The sequence below is a fragment of the Manacus candei genome, unplaced genomic scaffold (genome assembly GCF_025592945.1).
Source record: "Manacus candei isolate 608988 ecotype Guabito, Panama unplaced genomic scaffold, ASM2559294v1 h1tg000175l, whole genome shotgun sequence".
Classification (NCBI taxonomy): Eukaryota; Metazoa; Chordata; class Aves; order Passeriformes; family Pipridae; genus Manacus; species Manacus candei.
The window spans coordinates 1-17,227 of record NW_026138223.1 but is presented as its reverse complement, the minus strand read 5'-3'; the positions used below and the strand labels follow the sequence as shown (position 1 = coordinate 17,227).

Sequence of the window (17,227 nt, the reverse complement as noted above, 5' to 3'; positions counted from 1 at the left end):
TCCCCCTCCCACTGCCCCCTCCCAGTGCTCCCAGTGCCCCCCCCAGCCCCTCCCAGTGCTCCCAGTGCTCCCAGTGCCCCCTCCCAGTGCTCCCAGTGCCCCCCCCAGCCCTCCCAGTGCTCCCAGTGCCCCCCCAGCCCCTCCCAGTGCTCCAAGTGCCCCCCCCAGTCCCCTCCCAGTGCTCCCAGTGCCCCCCCAGTCCCCTCCCAGTGCTCCCAGTGCCCCCAGTACCTCTCACTGGTCTGGCGCAGCCGTTTGATCTGCGCCGCCTGAGCCTCCAGAGCCACCTCCTGCAGCCGCTGCTGGGCCTGCCCAGTACGGACCAGTACGGACCAGTAAGGACCAGTACGGGCCAGTACAGACCAGTACGGACCAGTAAGGACCAGCACAGGCCAGAACGGACCAGTGCAGACCACAATGGACCAGTAAGGGCCAGTACGGGCTGGAACGGGCCAGTAAGGACCAGTTTGTCCAGTCCCTCCCAGTGCTCCCAGTCCTCTCCCAGTGTCCCAGTGCTCCCAGTACCTGCCACACGTGCTCCCAGTGCCCTCCCAGTGCCCTCCCAGTGCCCCCCCAGTTCCTCCCAGTCCCTCCCAGTGCTCCCAGTACCTGCCGCACGTGCTCCCAGTGCCCCCCCAGTGCCCCCCCAGTCCCTCCCAGTGCCCCCCCAGTCCCTCCCAGTCCCTCCCAGTGCTCCCAGTACCTGCCGCACGTGCTCCCGCCGCCGTCCCAGTTCCGCCCGTTGTTGCTCCTCCCGCAGCGGCCCCGCCCCCTCCGCGCCCCCCCTGGGGGGGGACACCCCAAAATCAGGGACCCCCCCAAAATCAGGGACCCCCCAAACCCAAAACCAGGGACCCCCCTGAGCCAATTTTTGGTGTACCCTTTTTTGGGGGGTTCCTCCAGATTTTGGGTCTCCTCTAGATCTGGGGGTCCCTCCCCATTGTCTTGGGGTCAGTTTTGGGGTCCCTCAGGGTCACTTTGGGGTCCCTCAGGGTCACTTTGGGGTCTCCCCCCTCCCTTTTCCCGCTCCCCCGCAGCACCTTCACCCCCCCCGGGGTCGATTTTGGGGGGTTCCCTGTGGGGGTTTTTGGGGTCCTCCCACTCCTCCAGATTTTGGGGGTCCCCCCCAAGGCTTTGGGGCGGGTTTTGGGGTCCCTCAGGGTCATTTTGGGGCCTTCCCCCCTCCCGCTCGCCCAGAGCAGTTTTACCCCCCCGGGGTCGATTTTGGGGGGTTCCCCGTGGGGTTTTTTGGGGTCCTCGCGCTCCCCCAGATCGGGGGGTCCCCTCCACGTTTTGGGGCGGGTTTTGGGGTGGGTTTTGGGGTCCCTCAGGGTCACTTTGGGGTCCCTCGGGGTCATTTTAGGGTCCCTCAGGGTCATTTTGGGGTCTCCTCCCTCCCCTTTATCCCCCCCGGGGTCGATTTTGGGGGGTTCCCCGTGGGGTTTTTTGGGGTCCTCGCGCTCCCCCAGATCGGGGAGTCCCCCCCACGTTTTGGGGCGGGTTTTGGGGTGGGTTTTTGGGGCGGGTTTTGGGGTCCCACCTGCTCTTGTGCAGCGCCAGGAGCCTCTTGAGGTGCTTCTTGCGGAGCCGCTCCAGGTCCCGGCGCTGCCTCTTGAGCAGCTTCAGGTACCCCCGGTGCTGCCTCAGCAGCTCCAGCGGCTCCGGGGACACCTCTGGGGGACCCCAAAAATCACCCCGGGCCGGGGGGGGCCCCCCAAAACTCGGGGGGGGGCGGTGGGATTTGAGGGACCCCCAAAAAACCCCCCCAAAATGGGGGTTACGCCCGGCCCGGGGTAGCTCGTGATGGGAAATGGGGGGAGTTTGGGGGGGCTCAGGGGGGGATTTGGGGGGGTCAGGGGGGGATTTGGGGGTCAAGGGGGGGTCCTCAAAACTCGGAGGGGGCGGTGGGATTTGGGGGGACCCCCGAAACCCCCCCCCCCCCAAAATGGGGGTTACACCCAGCCCAGGGTGTCCCTTCAGGACCCCCCAAAACCCCCTTGGGGGGGTCCTCTCCCAAACCCCTCCCAAACCCCCTCAGGGCCCCCCCAAACCCCCTCAAAGACCCCCCAGACCCCCTCAGGGCCCCCCAAGCCCCCTTAGGACCCCCCAAACCCCCCTTGGAACCCCCAAACCCCCCCTTGGGACCCCCAAACCCCCTGAGTGACCCCCCCAGTTTTTGGGGTGCCCCCCCGGGTACCTGTGAGGACGGAGGCGATGAGGTCGTCGCGCTGCCCTGGGGGGGGAGCCCAAAATAAGGGGGGGCCCGTCTGGATTTGGGGGTTCCCCCCCCCTTTAACCGCCCCCCAAAATTTGGGGGACCCCCCTCCCTTACCTGGGCTGGTGACGGGGGGGGGCCCGGGGGGGTCTGCAGAGGGGGGAGGGGCCCGAGGCTCGGGGGGGGGGGTCGGGACCCCCCAAAAGCCGCGACCCCCCCCGGGCTCTCCCGGGGCTTCTCGGGGGCGTCCTGGGGGCAGAAATTGGGGGTCAGGGGACCCCAAATTATCGGGGGCCCCCCAGAGGACCTCAGGGACCCCCCAAAACCCACCTGGGAACCCCCAAAACCCACCTGGAACCCCCAAAACCCACCTGGGACCCTCCCAGACGGTCCCAAACCCTTCAGGACCACCCAGAACCCTCCAGGACTCCCCCAGACCCCTCCCCAGGGCCCCCCCAGACCCCCGAGGACCCCCCCAGATTTTGGGGACCCCCCCAAACCCACCTCGGGGTCCCCCAAAAGCGCCACCAGGGCCCCCCAAAACCATCTCAGATCCCCCAAACCCCCTCAGGACCCCCCCAAACCCCTCCCCAGGGTCCCTCCAGACCCCGAGGACCCCCCCAGATTTTGGGGACCCCCCCAACCTACCTCGGGGTCCCCCAGAAGTGCCTCCAGGCACCGGATCCAGCTCACTCAGGGCCCCCCAAAACCCTCTGGGACCCCCTAAATCCCCCTCAGGACCCCCCAAACCCCTCCCCAGGGTCCCCCCAGACCCCGAGGCCCCCCCCAGATTTTGGGGACCCCCCAAACCCACCTCGGGGTCCCCCAGAAGCGCCTCCAGGCGCCGGGTGCGCTGGTCCAGCAGGCTGACGTGGCGGATGGGGTTGCTCAGGGCCTCAGCGTAATCTGGGGGGGGGTCCCCGAAATTTTGGGGGGGTTCTGGGGGGCAGGGGGACCCCCGAATGCGAGAGGGGTTCCCCCCGAAAATGGGGAGAAACCCCCCCAAAAACAAGAGACACCCCCCCACTAAAATAGGAGAGAGAGGAGGAACGAGAGACAGGGATGGGACCCCCCCAAAATTGGGGGAACCCCCCTAAAAATGGGTGGGACCCCTCAAAATTGGGGGTGGAAATCCCTAAAAATGGGTGGGACCCCCCCCAAAATTGGTTTTAGAGTCCCCCTTGTGGGTTTTCATCCCCCTCCCCCCAGGTTTTTGGGGTCCCTCCAGGTTTCTGGGGTCTCTCCAGTTTCCAGGAGGGTTTTGGGGTGCCGGGGCGGTTTTGGGGTCCCCTCTCGTGTTTTGGGGTCCCTCCCTGGTTTTGGAGCCCCCCCAGTGGGTTTTCATCCCCCTCCCCCCAGGTTTTCGGGGTCCCTCCAAGTTTTTGAGGTCTCCCCGGGTTTTTGGGGTCTCCCCAGTTTCCAGGAGGGTTTTGGGGTTCCGGGACGGTTTTAGGGTCCCCCCTCGTGTTTTGGGGTCCCTGCCTCGTTTTAGAGCCCCCCCAGTGGGTTTTCATCCCCCTCCCCCCAGGTTTTTGAGGACCCCCCGGGTTTTCGGGGTCCCTCCGGGTTTTTGGGGTCTCCCCGGGTTGCGGGGGGGTTCTGGGGTGCCGGGGGGGTTTTGGGGTGCCCCCGTACCCTGGTGGCCGTGGGGGACGTGGTCGCTGGCCTGGGTGAGCAGCAGCAGCGCCGGCAGCAGCAGGGGCTGGTTGCTCTCGTTCCTCAGGGGCACGTAGTGGTACCCTGGGGGGGGCACCCCAAAAATTGGGGACCCCCCCGGAATGGGGGAACCCCCCTCTGGAACGGGGGAACCCCCCTGGAACGGGGGAATCCCCCTGGGAATGGGGGAACTCCCCAAAGAGACCCCAGGAATGGGCAGAGGGGATGGGGGGGGCACATCGTGGTACCCTGGGGGGGGCACCCCAAAAATTGGGGGACCCCCCTTGGGAATGGAGGAACCCCCCGGGATTGGGGCGACATCTCAGGGGGTCCCCAAGGACCCCCCCAGGGACCCCCCCAGGGACCCCCCCAGGGACCCTCCCTCTGCCCCAAGAACCAGCCCAAGGACCCCCCAGGACCCCCCTGGACCCTTCAGGGACCCCCCCAAAAGACCCCAAGGACCGCCCAGGACCCCCCAAAAATCCCTCGGACCCCCCAAAAGACCCCCCCAGACCCCCTTCCCCTGAGCGCAGGGAGCTGCCCCAGGACCCCCCAAAATCCCTCAGGACCCCTCAGGGACCCCCAGAACCCCCCCAAAGCCCCTCGGGACCCCCCAGGACCCCTCAGGGACCCCCAGAACCCCCCGGGCCCCCCAGGCCCCCTCACCCGAGCGCAGGGAGCACCTGCTGCCCCAGGACCCCCCAGAAGACCCCAAGGAACCCCCAAAATCCCTCAGAAACCCCCAAGAGCCCTCCAGGACCCCCCCAAGGCCCCTCGGGACCCCCCAGGACCCTTCAGGGACCCCCAGGCCCCCCTCACCCGAGCGCAGGGAGGCCACGGGCAGCACCCGCTGGCCCAGCAGCCGCCCCCCCTCCTCGTAGGCGGCCACGCGCAGGGAGGCCAGGGCGGGGAGCACCACCTGCACCAGTAACACCAGTTACACCAGTAAGGGACCAGTGACACACCCCCATAGCCCCCCCAGAGCGGGGAGCACCACCTGCACCAGTAACACCAGTTACACCAGTAAGGGACCAGTGACACACCCCCATAGCCCCCCATAGCCCCCCCAGGGCGGGGAGCACCACCTGCACCAGTAACACCAGTTACACCAGTAAGGGACCAGTGACACACCCCCATAGCCCCCCCAGAGCGGGGAGCACCACCTGCACCAGTAACACCAGTTACACCAGTAAGGGACCAGTGACACACCCCCATAACCCCCCATAGCCCCCCCAGAGCGGGGAGCACCACCTGCACCAGTAACACCAGTTACACCAGTAAGGGACCAGTGACACACCCCCATAGCCCCCCCAGGGCGGGGAGCACCACCTGCACCAGTAAGGACCAGTTACACCAGTAAGGGACCAGTTACACACCCCCATAGCCCCCCATAGCCCCCCCAGGGCGGGGAGCACCACCTGCACCAGTAACACCAGTTACACCAGTAAGGGACCAGTGACACACCCCCATAACCCCCCCAGGGCGGGGAGCACCACCTGCACCAGTAAGGACCAGTTACACCAGTAAGGGACCAGTGACACACCCCCATAACCCCCCATAGCCCCCCCAGAGCGGGGAGCACCACCTGCACCAGTAACACCAGTTACACCAGTAAGGGACCAGTTACACACCCCCATAGCCCCCCCAGAGCGGGGAGCACCACCTGGGACCAGTAAGGACCAGTTACACCAGTAAGGGACCAGTTACACACCCCCATAACCCCCCCAGAGCGGGGAGCACCACCTGCACCAGTAAGGACCAGTTACACCAGTAAGGGACCAGTAACACACCTGGGACCCCCCCATAACCCCCCAGAGCGGGGAGCACCACCTGCACCAGTGACACCAGTTACACACCAGTTCAGTCCCTCCCAGTCCCATCCCAGTGCCCCCAGTCCCTCCCAATCCTCTCCCAGTCCCTCCCAGTCCCTCCCAGTCCCATCCCAATCCTCTCCCAGTCCCATCCCAGTCCCTCCCAGTGCCCCCAGTCCCATCCCATGGCTCCCAGTCCCTCCCAGTTCCATCCCATGGCTCCCATTCCCTCCCAGTCCCTCCCAGTGCGTCCCAGTGTCCCCCAGTCCCTCCCAACCCTCTCCCAGTCCCTCCCAACCCTCTCCCATTCCCTCCCAGTCCCTCCCAGTCCCTCCCAGTGCCCCCAGTGCCCCCGTACCTTGGGCAGGACGAGGGGTCCCTCATCCCAGACGGGGTTGAAGGGGTTCCCTTGGCTCGGCCGCGTCCGGAACCTTCTGCGGGTGTCCACGGGGAGCCCGAACACCTCGACCTCCACGTAGACCCCGGAGCGGCGATCGGAGAGGAACTGCCCGGAGAGCACCTGGAATGGGCCAAAAACTGGGAATGACACCCCAAAAACTGGGAATGACACCCAAAAACTGGGAATTACAGCCCAAAAACTGGGAATGACACCCCAAAAACTGGGAATGAGACCCCAAAATAGACCCCGGAGCGGCGATCGGAGAGGAACTGCCCGGAGAGCACCTGGAATGGGCCAAAAACCGGGAATGACACCCCAAAAACTGGGAATGAGACCCCAAAATAGACCCCGGAGCGGCGATCGGAGAGGAACTGCCCGGAGAGCACCTGGAATGGGCCAAAAACCGGGAATGACACCCCAAAAACTGGGAATTACAGCCCAAAACCTGGGAATTACAGCCCAAAAACTGGGAATGACACCCAAAAACTGGGAATTACAGCCCAAAAACTGGGAATTACAGCCCAAAAACCGGGAATTACAGCCCAAAAACTGGGAATTACAGCCCAAAAACTGGGAATTACAGCCCAAAAACTGGGAATTACAGCCCAAAAACCGGGAATTACAGCCCAAAAACTGGGAATTACAGCCCAAAAACTGGGAATTACAGCCCAAAAACTGGGAATTACAGCCCAAAAACCGGGAATTACAGCCCAAAAACCAGGAATTACAGCCCAAAATAGACCCCAGAGTAGTGATCTGAGAGGAACTGCCTGGAGAGCACCTGGAATGGGCCAAAAACTGGGAATTACAGCCCAAAAATTGGGAATGACACCCAAAAACTGGGAATTACAGCCCAAAATAGACCCCGGAGCGGCGCTCGGCCGGGAACTGCCCGGAGAGCACCTGGAATGACCCGAAAACCGGGAACGACCCCAAACCGGTGTCGGGGTCCTTCGGGGGGGGGGGCCCGGCTTTGTTTGAGGGGTCCCTGGGAGGTCCCGGGCTGTTTTGGGGTCTCACCTGCACGAGCAGGGGGTTGGGGGGTCCCTGGCTGTTTTTGGGGCCGTTTTTGGGGGGTCCCTGGCTGTTTTGGGGTCTCACCTGCACGAGCAGGGGGTTGGGGATCCCTGGCTGTTTTTGGGGGTCCCTGTCTGGTTTTGGGGCTGTTTTTGGGGCCATTTTGGGGTCTCACCTGCACGAGCAGGGTGTTGGGGTTCCCTGGGGGGTCCCTGGCTGGTTTTGGGCCTGGTTTTGGGGCCGTTTTTGGGGTCTCACCTGCACGAGCAGGGTGTTGGGGGTCCCTGGCTGTTTTTGGGGGTCCCTGGCTGTTTTTGGGGGTCCCTGGCTGTTTTGGGGTCTCACCTGCACGAGCAGGGTGTTGGCCACGATCCCGTCCAGCCTCTCCTCGGCGAAGGGGTCGAAGGCCTTGTCCGGCCGCCGCAGCGGCTCCGGTTTGAGGAGGAACCCCGAGCGCCCGTTGGCCTCGAACAGCCCCTGGTTCAGCTGCAGGGGCACGTCTGGGGGGCACGGGGGGTCAGGGGGGGTCAGGGTGTGGTCAGGGTGTGGTCAGGGAGGGGCTGGGTGCGGTCAGGGAATGGGTGTGGTCAGGGAGGGGCTGGGTGTGGTCAGGGGGAGGGGCCCGTTGGCCTCGAACAGCCCCTGGTTCAGCTGCAGGGGGGGGTCAGGGAGGGGCTGGGGGGGGTCAGGTGAGTCCCACGTGTGACACGGGCGTGTTATGGGGCAGGGGCAGGGCTCAGGTGTGTCCCAGGTGTGTTTTGGGTCGGGGGTGTGTCCCAGGTATGTCCTAGGTATGTCCCAGGTGAGCCCCAGGTGTGTCCCAGGTGAGTCCCAGGTGAGTCCCAGGTGTGTTACGGGGCAGGGGCGGGGCAGGGTGTGGTTCAGGTGTGTCAGGGGCGTGTCCCAGGTGAGTTCTCACCCAGGCTCTGGAAGTTGAGGGCTGCCATGTGCACCCCTGCGTTCCAGAAGAGCTGGGGGTGGAAGTTGGAGGAGTCCACGCGGGTCCCCTTGGGGTAAACCCGGCTCAGCTGCCGCTTGTTGTACCTGCAGCGGGTCAAGGGCCACCTGGGAGAGCCTGGACCCCCCAAAAACACCCCAAAATGCACCTGGGAGAGCCTGGACCCCCCAGATCCACCCCAAAGTACACCTGGGAGCAGCTGGACCCCCTAAACAGACCCCAAACCGCCCCTGGCCCACCCCCGAGCTCACCTGGGCCCCCTCAAATCCCTCCCAAACCCCCCCTTGCACCCCCCCAGAGCCCCCCAGAACTCCTCCCCCCGCCCCCCCCGCCCCTATCCGGGGCAGGGGGAGGTTCCCAGGGGGGTTCCCCCCAAATTCTGGGGTCCCCCCGACCCCCCCAGGGCGTCGGATACTCCACGAACTCGAGGGGGCTCTTGGTGAGCTGCTCCAGCCCCTTGGTCTCCACGAAGGACGACATCTCGAAGCTCTTGTTGCGCTCTGGGGGGGCCCAAAATCACCCCAAAATCACCCCAAATCACCCCAAATCACCCCGGGACCCCCAAAATCATCCTGGGACCCCCAAAATCACCCCGGGACCCCCAAAATCATCCCGGGACACCCAAAATCGTCCTGGGACCCCAAAATCGTCCTGGGACCCCCAAAATCATCCCAGGACCCCAAAATCACCCTGGGACCCCCAAAAACCACCCCGGGACACCCCAAATCATCCCGGGACCCCCAAAATCATCCCAGGACCCCAAAATCACCCCGGGACCCCCAAAAACCACCCCGGGACCGCCCAAAATCATCCTGAGACCCCCCAAGAAACCCAAAAACACGCCCAGGAGCTCCCCAAACCATCTCAAAATCCCCCCAGGACCCCCCAAAATCCCCCAAATTCCTGCCAGGACCCCCCCAAAATCCCCCAAATTCCCACCAGGCCCCCCCAAATTCCCCCCCTGACTCACTCTGGGCCACCTGGAAGGATTTGAACTTGACGGGTTCGATGTAGGTGACCAGGTTGGACATTTCCTCCGTGGCCGTGACCTCGCTGCTCGCCGTGCCCTGCACCCCAAAACCACCTCCTGGGCACCCCGAAACCACAGGGACCCCCAAAAAAACCCCAAAACACACCCAGGGATCCCAAAAACCACAGAGATCCCAAAAAAACCCAGCTGGGGACCCCAAAAACCACAGAGATCCCAAAAAACCCACCCGGGGACCCCAAAAACCACAGGGACCCCCAAAAAACCCCAAAACACACCCAGGGACCCCAAAAACCACAGAGATCCCAAAAAAACCCAGCTGGGGACCCCAAAAACCACAGGGACCCCCAAAAAACCCCAAAACACACCCAGGGACCCCAAAAACCACATAGATCCCAAAAAACCCACCCAGGGACCCCAAAAACCACAGAGATCCCAAAAAACCCACCCGGGGACCCCAAAAACCACAGGGACCCCAAGAAAACCCACCCAGGGACCCCAAAAAGCCCCGAAACACACCCAGGGACCCCCCCCAAAAAAACCACCCAGGGATCCCAAAATCACCCCAAACACACCCAGAGATCCCAAAAATCCCAACCAGGAACCCCAAAACCCACCCAGGGACCCCAAAAAAAACCCACCCAGGGACCCCAAAAAACCCCAAAACCCAACCAGGGACCCCAAAACCCCCCCCAGGGCCCCCCAGGTCGGACACTTCCTCGGGGGCCGTGACCTCCCTGCACCCCAAAACCACCTCCTGGAGACCCCAAATCCCACGGGGACCCCCAAAAACCCACCCAAGGACCCCAAGAAAACACCCGAGTGGGACCCCAAACCCCCCCCAAAACCTCCTCGGGGACCCCCCAAACCTCGTCCGTCGTCGGCTTCTTCATCTCGGGGGGCTCCTCGTCCTCCTCCTCCTCACTGTCGGCCTCGCGCTCTGGGGGGGCCCCAAAACCCCCCCGGGACCCCAAAATCACCCCCAGGACCCCAAAATCACTCCTGGGAGCCCAAAATCATCCCCAGGACACCAAAATCCCCCCAGGAGCTCAAAATCCCTCCTGGGACCCCAAAATCAACCCCAGGACCCCAAAATCCCTCCTGGGACCCCAGAATCCCTCCTGGGACCCCAAAACCCCCCCGGGACCCCAAAATCACCCCCAGGACCCCAAAATCACCCCCAGGACCCCAAAATCCCTCCTGGAAGCCCCAAATCACTCCTGGAACCCCAAAACCCCCCCGGGACCCCAAAATCACCCCCAGGACCCCAAAATCCCTCCTGGAAGCCCAAAATCACTCCTGGAACCCCAAAATGCCCCCCGGGATCTGAACCCCCCCCCCCGCCCCGAGACCCCAAAATCCCCCCCAGGATCCCAAAATCACACTGGGAGCCCAAAATCCACCCCTGGGACCCCAAAATCCCCCCCGGGCCCCCCCAAATTCCCCCCCAAACTCACCGAGGGACTTTCGGGGCTCCCCCAGGCGGGGCCCCCCCCGATCCTCCCCGTTGGGGACCCCCAGCTCGGGGGGGCCTGGGGGGGAAAGGGGGGTCAGGGGGGACCCCAAAACACGGGGGGGGCCCCAAAACCCCTATTGGGGGGGTCCCCAAAACACGAGGGGGGAAAGGGAGGTCAGGGGGGACCCCAAAACACAGCTGGGGGGGGTCAGGGTGTTTTTGGGGTACCGCTGGTTCTGGGGCACGGGGGGGGTTGGGAGTGTTTTGGGGGGGGTTTGGGGGGGTGATTTTTGGGGTGCCGTTGGTTTTGGGGGCGGGTGGGTGTTTGGGGGGGTGTGTTGGGGCACGGGGGGTGTTTGGGGGGGTGTTTGGGGGGTTCAGGGGGTGTTTGGGGGGGTGTTTTTGGGGGTGTTTTTGGGGTACCGTTGGTTTTGGGGCGCGGGGGGTGTTTGGGGGGTTCAGGGGGTGTTTGGGGGGGTGTTTTTGGGGGTGTTTTTGGGGGTACCGTTGGTTTTGGGGCGCGGGGGGTGTTTGGGGGGTTCAGGGGGTGTTTGGGGGGGTGTTTTTGGGGCTGTTTTTGGGGGTACCATTGGTTTTGGGGCGCGGGGGGTCCCCCCTCGGGCGCCGCTTCTTGTTCTTGATGAGGATCCGGCCCAGCAGGTCCTGGGGGCTGGGCAGGGGCACCCCCGGCTCCAGCTGCACCCCAAAAATCAGGGGGGGGGTCCCCAAACCCACCACTACCCCCAAACCGTCCCCCCTGAACCCCCAAACCCCCCCGTGCCCCCCCAAACCCCTCCGAGCCCCCCCAGGACCCCCCCCGAGTCCCTCTTGCTCCCCCCAAACCTCCCCAAAAACAATGCCCAGCCCCCCCAAATCCCCTCCCAGCCCCCCCAAAACTGCCCTCCCACCCCCCTCGGACCCTCAAAGCCCCCCCCAGGCCCCCCAAACCCCTCCCGGGACCCCCAAATTCACCCCCCCGACCCCCCCGGAGGCTTCTCGAGGGGCTCAATCAGCAGCACCACCCCCCAAAACTCCCCCTCCCAGCTCCCCAACACCCCTCCTAACCCCCCTAAAATCACTCCCAACCCCCCTCCCAGCCCCCCTCATACCCCTAAAGCCCCCCCAGCCCCCCTGAACCCCCCTCAGCCCCCCAAATTTGCCCCCCAGCCCCACCGGGTACTTGTCCAGGGGCTCCGTCAGCAGCGCCGGCCCGAAGATGCTCCTGCAGTACTCGGCCATTTTCGCCTGCTGCTTCGCCCTGGGGGGACAATTTTGGGGTGCTGGGGGGTCCCCCAAAACCCCACCGACCCTCCCCAGCTTTAGGGCCCCCACATCACCCCAAAAACATGCCCAAACCATCCAAAAAACCACCCCAAAAACACCCCCAGAACCCGTCCGTGGACATCCGGCCTGGGGACCCCAAATCACCCCAAAACCACCCCAAAAACACCCCCAAAACACCCCAAAATTACCCCAAAACCACCCCCAGAACCCCTCTGTGGACAGTTGGCCTGGGGACCTCAAATCACCCCAAAAACACCCCAAAACCACCCCAGAAAACCCCGAGTTTTGAGGTCCCCCAGGGGGATTTTGGGGTTCCCCTCATTGGAGGGTTCCCAGAAGGTTTTGGGGTCCCACCCTTGGTTTTGGGGTCCCCCAGTGGGGTTTGGGGTCAGCCCAGGGGGGTTTTGAGGTCCCAGGTGGGGTTTTGGGGTCCCTGGGGGGTTTTGGGGGTCCCAGGGGGTTTGGGGTCCCCAGCAGGGTTTGGGGTGAGCCCAGGGGGGGTTTTGGGGTCCCCAGGGGGGGGTTGGGGTCCCGGGGGGGGAGTTGGGGTCCCTGGGGTGTTTTGGGGTCCCAGGGGGTTTGGGGCCCCCCAGGTTTGGGGTGAGCCCAGGGGGGGTTTTGGGGTCCCCAGGGGGGGGTTGGGGTCCCAGAGGGGGGTTTTGGGGTCCCAGGGGGTTTGGGGCCCCCCAGGTTTGGGGACTCACGAGTCCACGTGGTTCTCGAAGGACAAAATCACCGGGAACGGCGACGTCTTGAAGGCGCTTTCGGCGATGGCCTCGATCACCTCCTGCCCCCCAAAAACCGCTCAGGGACCCCAAATGTGGGGTCAGGAGAGGCCCCAAAACAGGGCCAGGGAGACCCCAAAAACGGGGTCAGGAGGGGCTCCGAATCTGAGGGGGGGGAGACCCCAAAACTGGGTCAAAGAGACCCCAAATCTGGGCTGGGGGGGCCCTAAAACTGGGTCAAGGAGACCCCAAAACCAGGTCAGGGGATGCCCAAAATCGGGGTCAGGAGAGGCCCCAAAACAGGGCCAGGGAGACCCCAAAACCGGGGTGGGGAGGGACCCCAAAACCAGGGGAAGGAGGGGCACGGTGAACCTGGGGGGGGCTGGGGTTTGGGGGTCCTGGGGAGGGGGGTCTGGGTGGGTTCTGTGGGGTTTGGGCACTTCGGGGTCGGTTTTGGGGTGCCAGGGGGGTTTTGGGGGGCTCACCCTGAAGGGGATCTCGGTGGTCATGGTGAAGCCGTGGGTGATGAAGGGCTGGGGGGGTTCTCTGGGATTTGGGGGCTCTGTGGGGTCTGGGTTGGTTCCAGGGGGCCAGGGCACTTTGGGGTCAGTTTTGGGGTGCCAGGGGGGTTTTGGGGGCTCACCCTGAAGGGGATCTCGGTGGTCATGGTGAAACTAGAGGGGGTTGGGATTTGGGGGTTCTGTGGGGTCTGGGTGGGTTCTGTGGGCTCAGGGCGCTTTGGGGTCAGTTTTGGGGTGCCGGGGGGGTTTTGGGGGCTCACCCTGAAGGGGATCTCGGTGGTCATGGTGAAGCCGTGGGTGATGAAAGGCTCCTCCTCGGGGGGTCTCCCCTTCCAGCAGTCGAGTTCGATGCAGCGGCAGCCGCTGAGCAGAACCTGCCGGTACATCTCCACCGACGAGGGGCCCGCCAGCTGCCCCGCTGGGACCCCAAAAACACCCCAAGAACCCTGCTCTGAACCCCTGGGACACCCCAGTACATCTCCACCGACGAGGGGCCCGCCAGCTGCCCCGCTGGGACCCCAAAAACACCCCATAACCCACAGATCCCAAACCCTGGGACATCTCCACCGACGAGGGGCCCGCCAGCTGCCCCGCTGGGACCCCAAAAACACCCCAAATCAGCCCCAAAAACCCTGCTCTGAACCCCTGGGACACCCAGGAACATCTCCACCGACGAGGGGCCCGCCAGCTGCCCCGCTGGGACCCCAAAAATACCCCATAACCCACAGACCCCAAACCCAGGGACCCCCCCAGTCCATCTCCACCCAGCAGGGGATCCCAAAAAGGATTTTTTGGGGGGGTTCTGGGATATTTGTTGGTGAAGTCGGGGCGCGGTTTTGGGGTCTCGGGATATTTTGGGGTTCAGGAGCATTTTGGGGTGCAGTTTTGGGGGGTTTTGGGGTATTTTGGGGGGCAGTTTGGAGGGTATTGGGGTATTTTGGGGGGCAGTTTTGGGGGGGTTTGAGGTATTTTAGGGTGCAGGTTTTGGGGGTATTGGGGTATTTTGGGGGGCAGTTTTTGGGGGTATTGGGGTATTTTGGGGGGCAGTTTGGGGGGTTTTGGGGTATTTTGGGGTGCAGGTTTTGGGGGGTTTTGGGGTATTTTGGGGGGCAGTTTTTGGGGTATTTTGGGGGGCAGTTTTTGGGGTATTTTGGGGTGCAGTTTGGGGGTACCTGTCAGGTAGGTGTTGTGGGAGGAGTTGATGAAGTAGCTGGACAGGGGCTGGGTCATGTCCTGGTGCAGCCCCAGCGTCTCGGGGGGGACGATGCTGTTCTCGTCCCCCCCCAGGAACCGGGAGAACCCCTCCATGGACAGCTGGCCTGGGGACCCCAAAAAACACCCCAAATTACCCCAAAATCACCCCAAAATCACCCCCAGAACCCCTCCATGGACAGCTGGCCTGGGGACCCCAAAAACACCTAAAATTACCCCAAAATAACCCTAAAAACACCCCAGAACCCTTCCATGGACAGCTGGCCTGGAGACCCCAAAAACACCCCAAAATCACCCCAAAACCACCCCCAAAATCACCCCAAAATCACCCCCAAAAACACCCCCAAAACACCCCCAAAACACCCCAAAATCACCCCAAAACCACCCCCAAAATCACCCCAAAATCACCCCAAAACCACCCCCAAAACACCCCCAAAACCCCTCCATGGACAGCTGGCCTGGGGACCCCAAAATCACCCCAAAAACACCCCAAAAATCACCCCCAAAACATCCCCAAAATCACCCCCAGTCCCCCTCAAGAACCCCCCAAACCTCCTCTGTAACCTCCCAAAACCCTCCCAAGAACCCCCCAAACCCCCTTGAGGACCCCCCAAGCCCCCCTTAGGACCCCCCAAACCCCCCTGAGGACCCCCCAAACCCCCCCAAGAACCCCCCAAGCCCCCCTGAGGACCCCCCAAACCCCCCTTAGGACCCCCCAAAGCCCCCAAGAGCCGCACCCCTGTCCCTGAAGGTCTGGTTGGGCTCGTAGCGCTCGATGAGGGCCTGGGCCTGCTCGGGGCTCAGGGGGGGGAACAGGACCTCGTTCAGCCGGGGGTCCCTCTGCCGACTGTTCACGAACTCCCGCAGCTGCTCCCGGCTCACGTAGGGCTTCCCTGCGGCCCCGCTGGGAAACGGGGTCAGGAGATCCCAAAACTGCCCCAAAACTGCCCCAAAAACCCACCCTGGGGGGCTTCCCGGCCGCCCCGCTGGGAATGGGGGTCAAGGCACCCCAAAAAAATCCTGAGGTGCCCCCAAATTCCCTCAGGGTGACCCCAAACCCCCTCAGGGTGACCCCAAACCCCCTCAGGACACCCCAAACCTCTCAGGGTGCCCCCAAACCCCTCAAGGTGTCCCCAAACCCCTCAGGGTGACCCCAAACCCCCCCAGGCCCCCCCAAACCCCCTCAGGGTGACCCCAAACCCCCTCAGGGTGACCCCAAACCCCCTCAGGACACCCCAAACCCCCTCAGGGTGACCCTAAACCTCTTCAGAGTGACCCCAAACCCCCTCAGGGTGCCCCGAAACCCCCTCAAAGTGACCCCAAACCCCCTCAGGGTGACCCCAAACCCCCCCAGGCCCCCCCAAACCCCCCCGGGCCCCCGTTTTTGGGGTCTCACATCTCGAGCAGGATCTTGTCCAGGTCGGGCCTCAGGCACAGTTTGCTCAGGAAGCGCCGGAAGGTGTCCAGGGGGAACAGTTCGGGGGCAATGGCCTCGCCCTGGGCGACCCCAAAAGCTCGGGGGGGGCCCTCAGCACCCCCGGGACCCCCCCCCAGAACCCCAAATCTGCTCAGGAACACCCCAAAAACCTCAGGGGGGGGAGGAGATCCGGGAGGGGATGAGGGGGGAGAGGAGATCCAGGAATGGGGAACCACCCCCCAAAAAATGGGCCCGAAAAAATGAGGGGACCCTAAAAATGGGGGGAACCCTAAAAGTGGGAGAGACCCTAAAAAAATGGGGGGGAACCCTAAAAAATGGGGGTGAACTCTAAAATTGGGGGTGAACCCTAAAAATAGGGGTGAACCCTAAAACTGGGGGTGAACTTTGGGGGCGTCCCCAATTTTTTGGGGGGATCCCCAATTTTTTTGGGGGGGTCCCCTATTTTCAGGAGGGGTCCCCAATTTTTTTTCAGGGGGTCCCCGCTTTTTTTTGGGGGGTCCCTGATTTTTGGGGGGGTGTCCCTGATTTTTCTGGGGGGTCTCCGATTTTTTTTGGGAGGGGTCCCCGATTTTTTGGGGAGGTCCCTGATTTTTTGGGGGGGTCCCTGATTTTTTTGGGGGGTCCCCGATTTTTTTGGGGGGGAATCCCAATATTTTGAGGGGTCCTCGATTTTGTTTTGGGAGGGGTCCCCAATTTTTTGGGGGGTGTCCCTGATTTTTTTGGGGTGTCCCCGATTTTTTTTGGAAGGGGTCCCCAATTTTTTGGGGAGGTCCCCGATTTTTTTGGGGAGGTCCCTGATTTTTTTTAGGGGTCCCTGATTTTTTTTAGGGGTCCCCAGTTTTTGGGGGGGTGTCCCTGATTTTTTTGGAGGGTCCCCGATTTTTTGGGGAGGTTCCCGATTTTCTGGGGAGGTCCCTGATTTTTTTGGGGGTCCCCGATTTTTTGGGGGGTGTCCCTGATTTTTTTGGGGGTCCCCGATTTTTTGGGGAGGTCCCTGATTTTTCGGGGGAGTCCTCGATTTTTTTGGGGGGGATCCCCAATTTTTTTGGGGAGGGGTCCCCAATTTTTTGGGAGGTCCCTGATTTTTTTGGGGGGTCCCCAATTTTTTGGGGAGGTTCCCAATTTTTTTGGGGGATGTCCCTGATTTTTTTGGAGGGTCCCCAATTTTTTTTGGGGGTGGTCCCAAATTTTTTTGGGGAGGTCCCTGATTTTTTTTAGGGGTCCCTGATTTTTGGGGGGGTGTCCCTGATTTTTTCGGGGGGTCCCCGATTTTTTTTGGGGGTGGTCCCCAATTTTTTTGGGAGGTCCCTGATTTTTTTGGGGGGTCCCTGATTTTTGGGGGGGTCCCCAATTTTTTTTGGGGGGTCCCCGATTTTTTTGGGGGTGTCCCTGATTTTTTTTGGGGGGTCCCTGATTTTTTTTTGGGGGGGTCCCCAATTTTTTCGGGGGGGTCCCCAATTTTTGGGGGCCGTACCCGGGTGCAGCTGAGGCCACACGACTCCAGCGCCGTCTCCACCCGCTTCTTGTCGGCCGAGAACATCTTCAG

At 63.0% G+C, this 17,227-nt stretch overlaps 1 protein-coding gene across 1 annotated transcript; it reads right to left on the bottom strand.

The window, feature by feature from the left end:
- Positions 1–209: 209 nt before the first annotated feature.
- Positions 210–17,224, bottom strand: LOC127463844 (1-phosphatidylinositol 4,5-bisphosphate phosphodiesterase beta-3-like; the record flags this gene model as incomplete). The annotated part of the gene is made up of 24 exons (XM_051773761.1): positions 210–308; positions 704–785; positions 1,541–1,673; positions 2,198–2,233; positions 2,333–2,464; positions 2,720–2,762; positions 3,030–3,121; positions 3,851–3,955; positions 4,691–4,790; positions 6,041–6,202; positions 7,445–7,599; positions 8,019–8,143; positions 8,473–8,557; positions 9,028–9,124; positions 9,915–9,985; positions 10,503–10,577; positions 11,089–11,197; positions 11,675–11,759; positions 12,490–12,572; positions 13,292–13,449; positions 14,204–14,350; positions 14,981–15,147; positions 15,640–15,740; positions 17,156–17,224. Coding segments are annotated over 24 exons (2,511 nt in total), but the record flags the coding sequence as incomplete, so codon positions are not given.
- Positions 17,225–17,227: the final 3 nt, after the last annotated feature.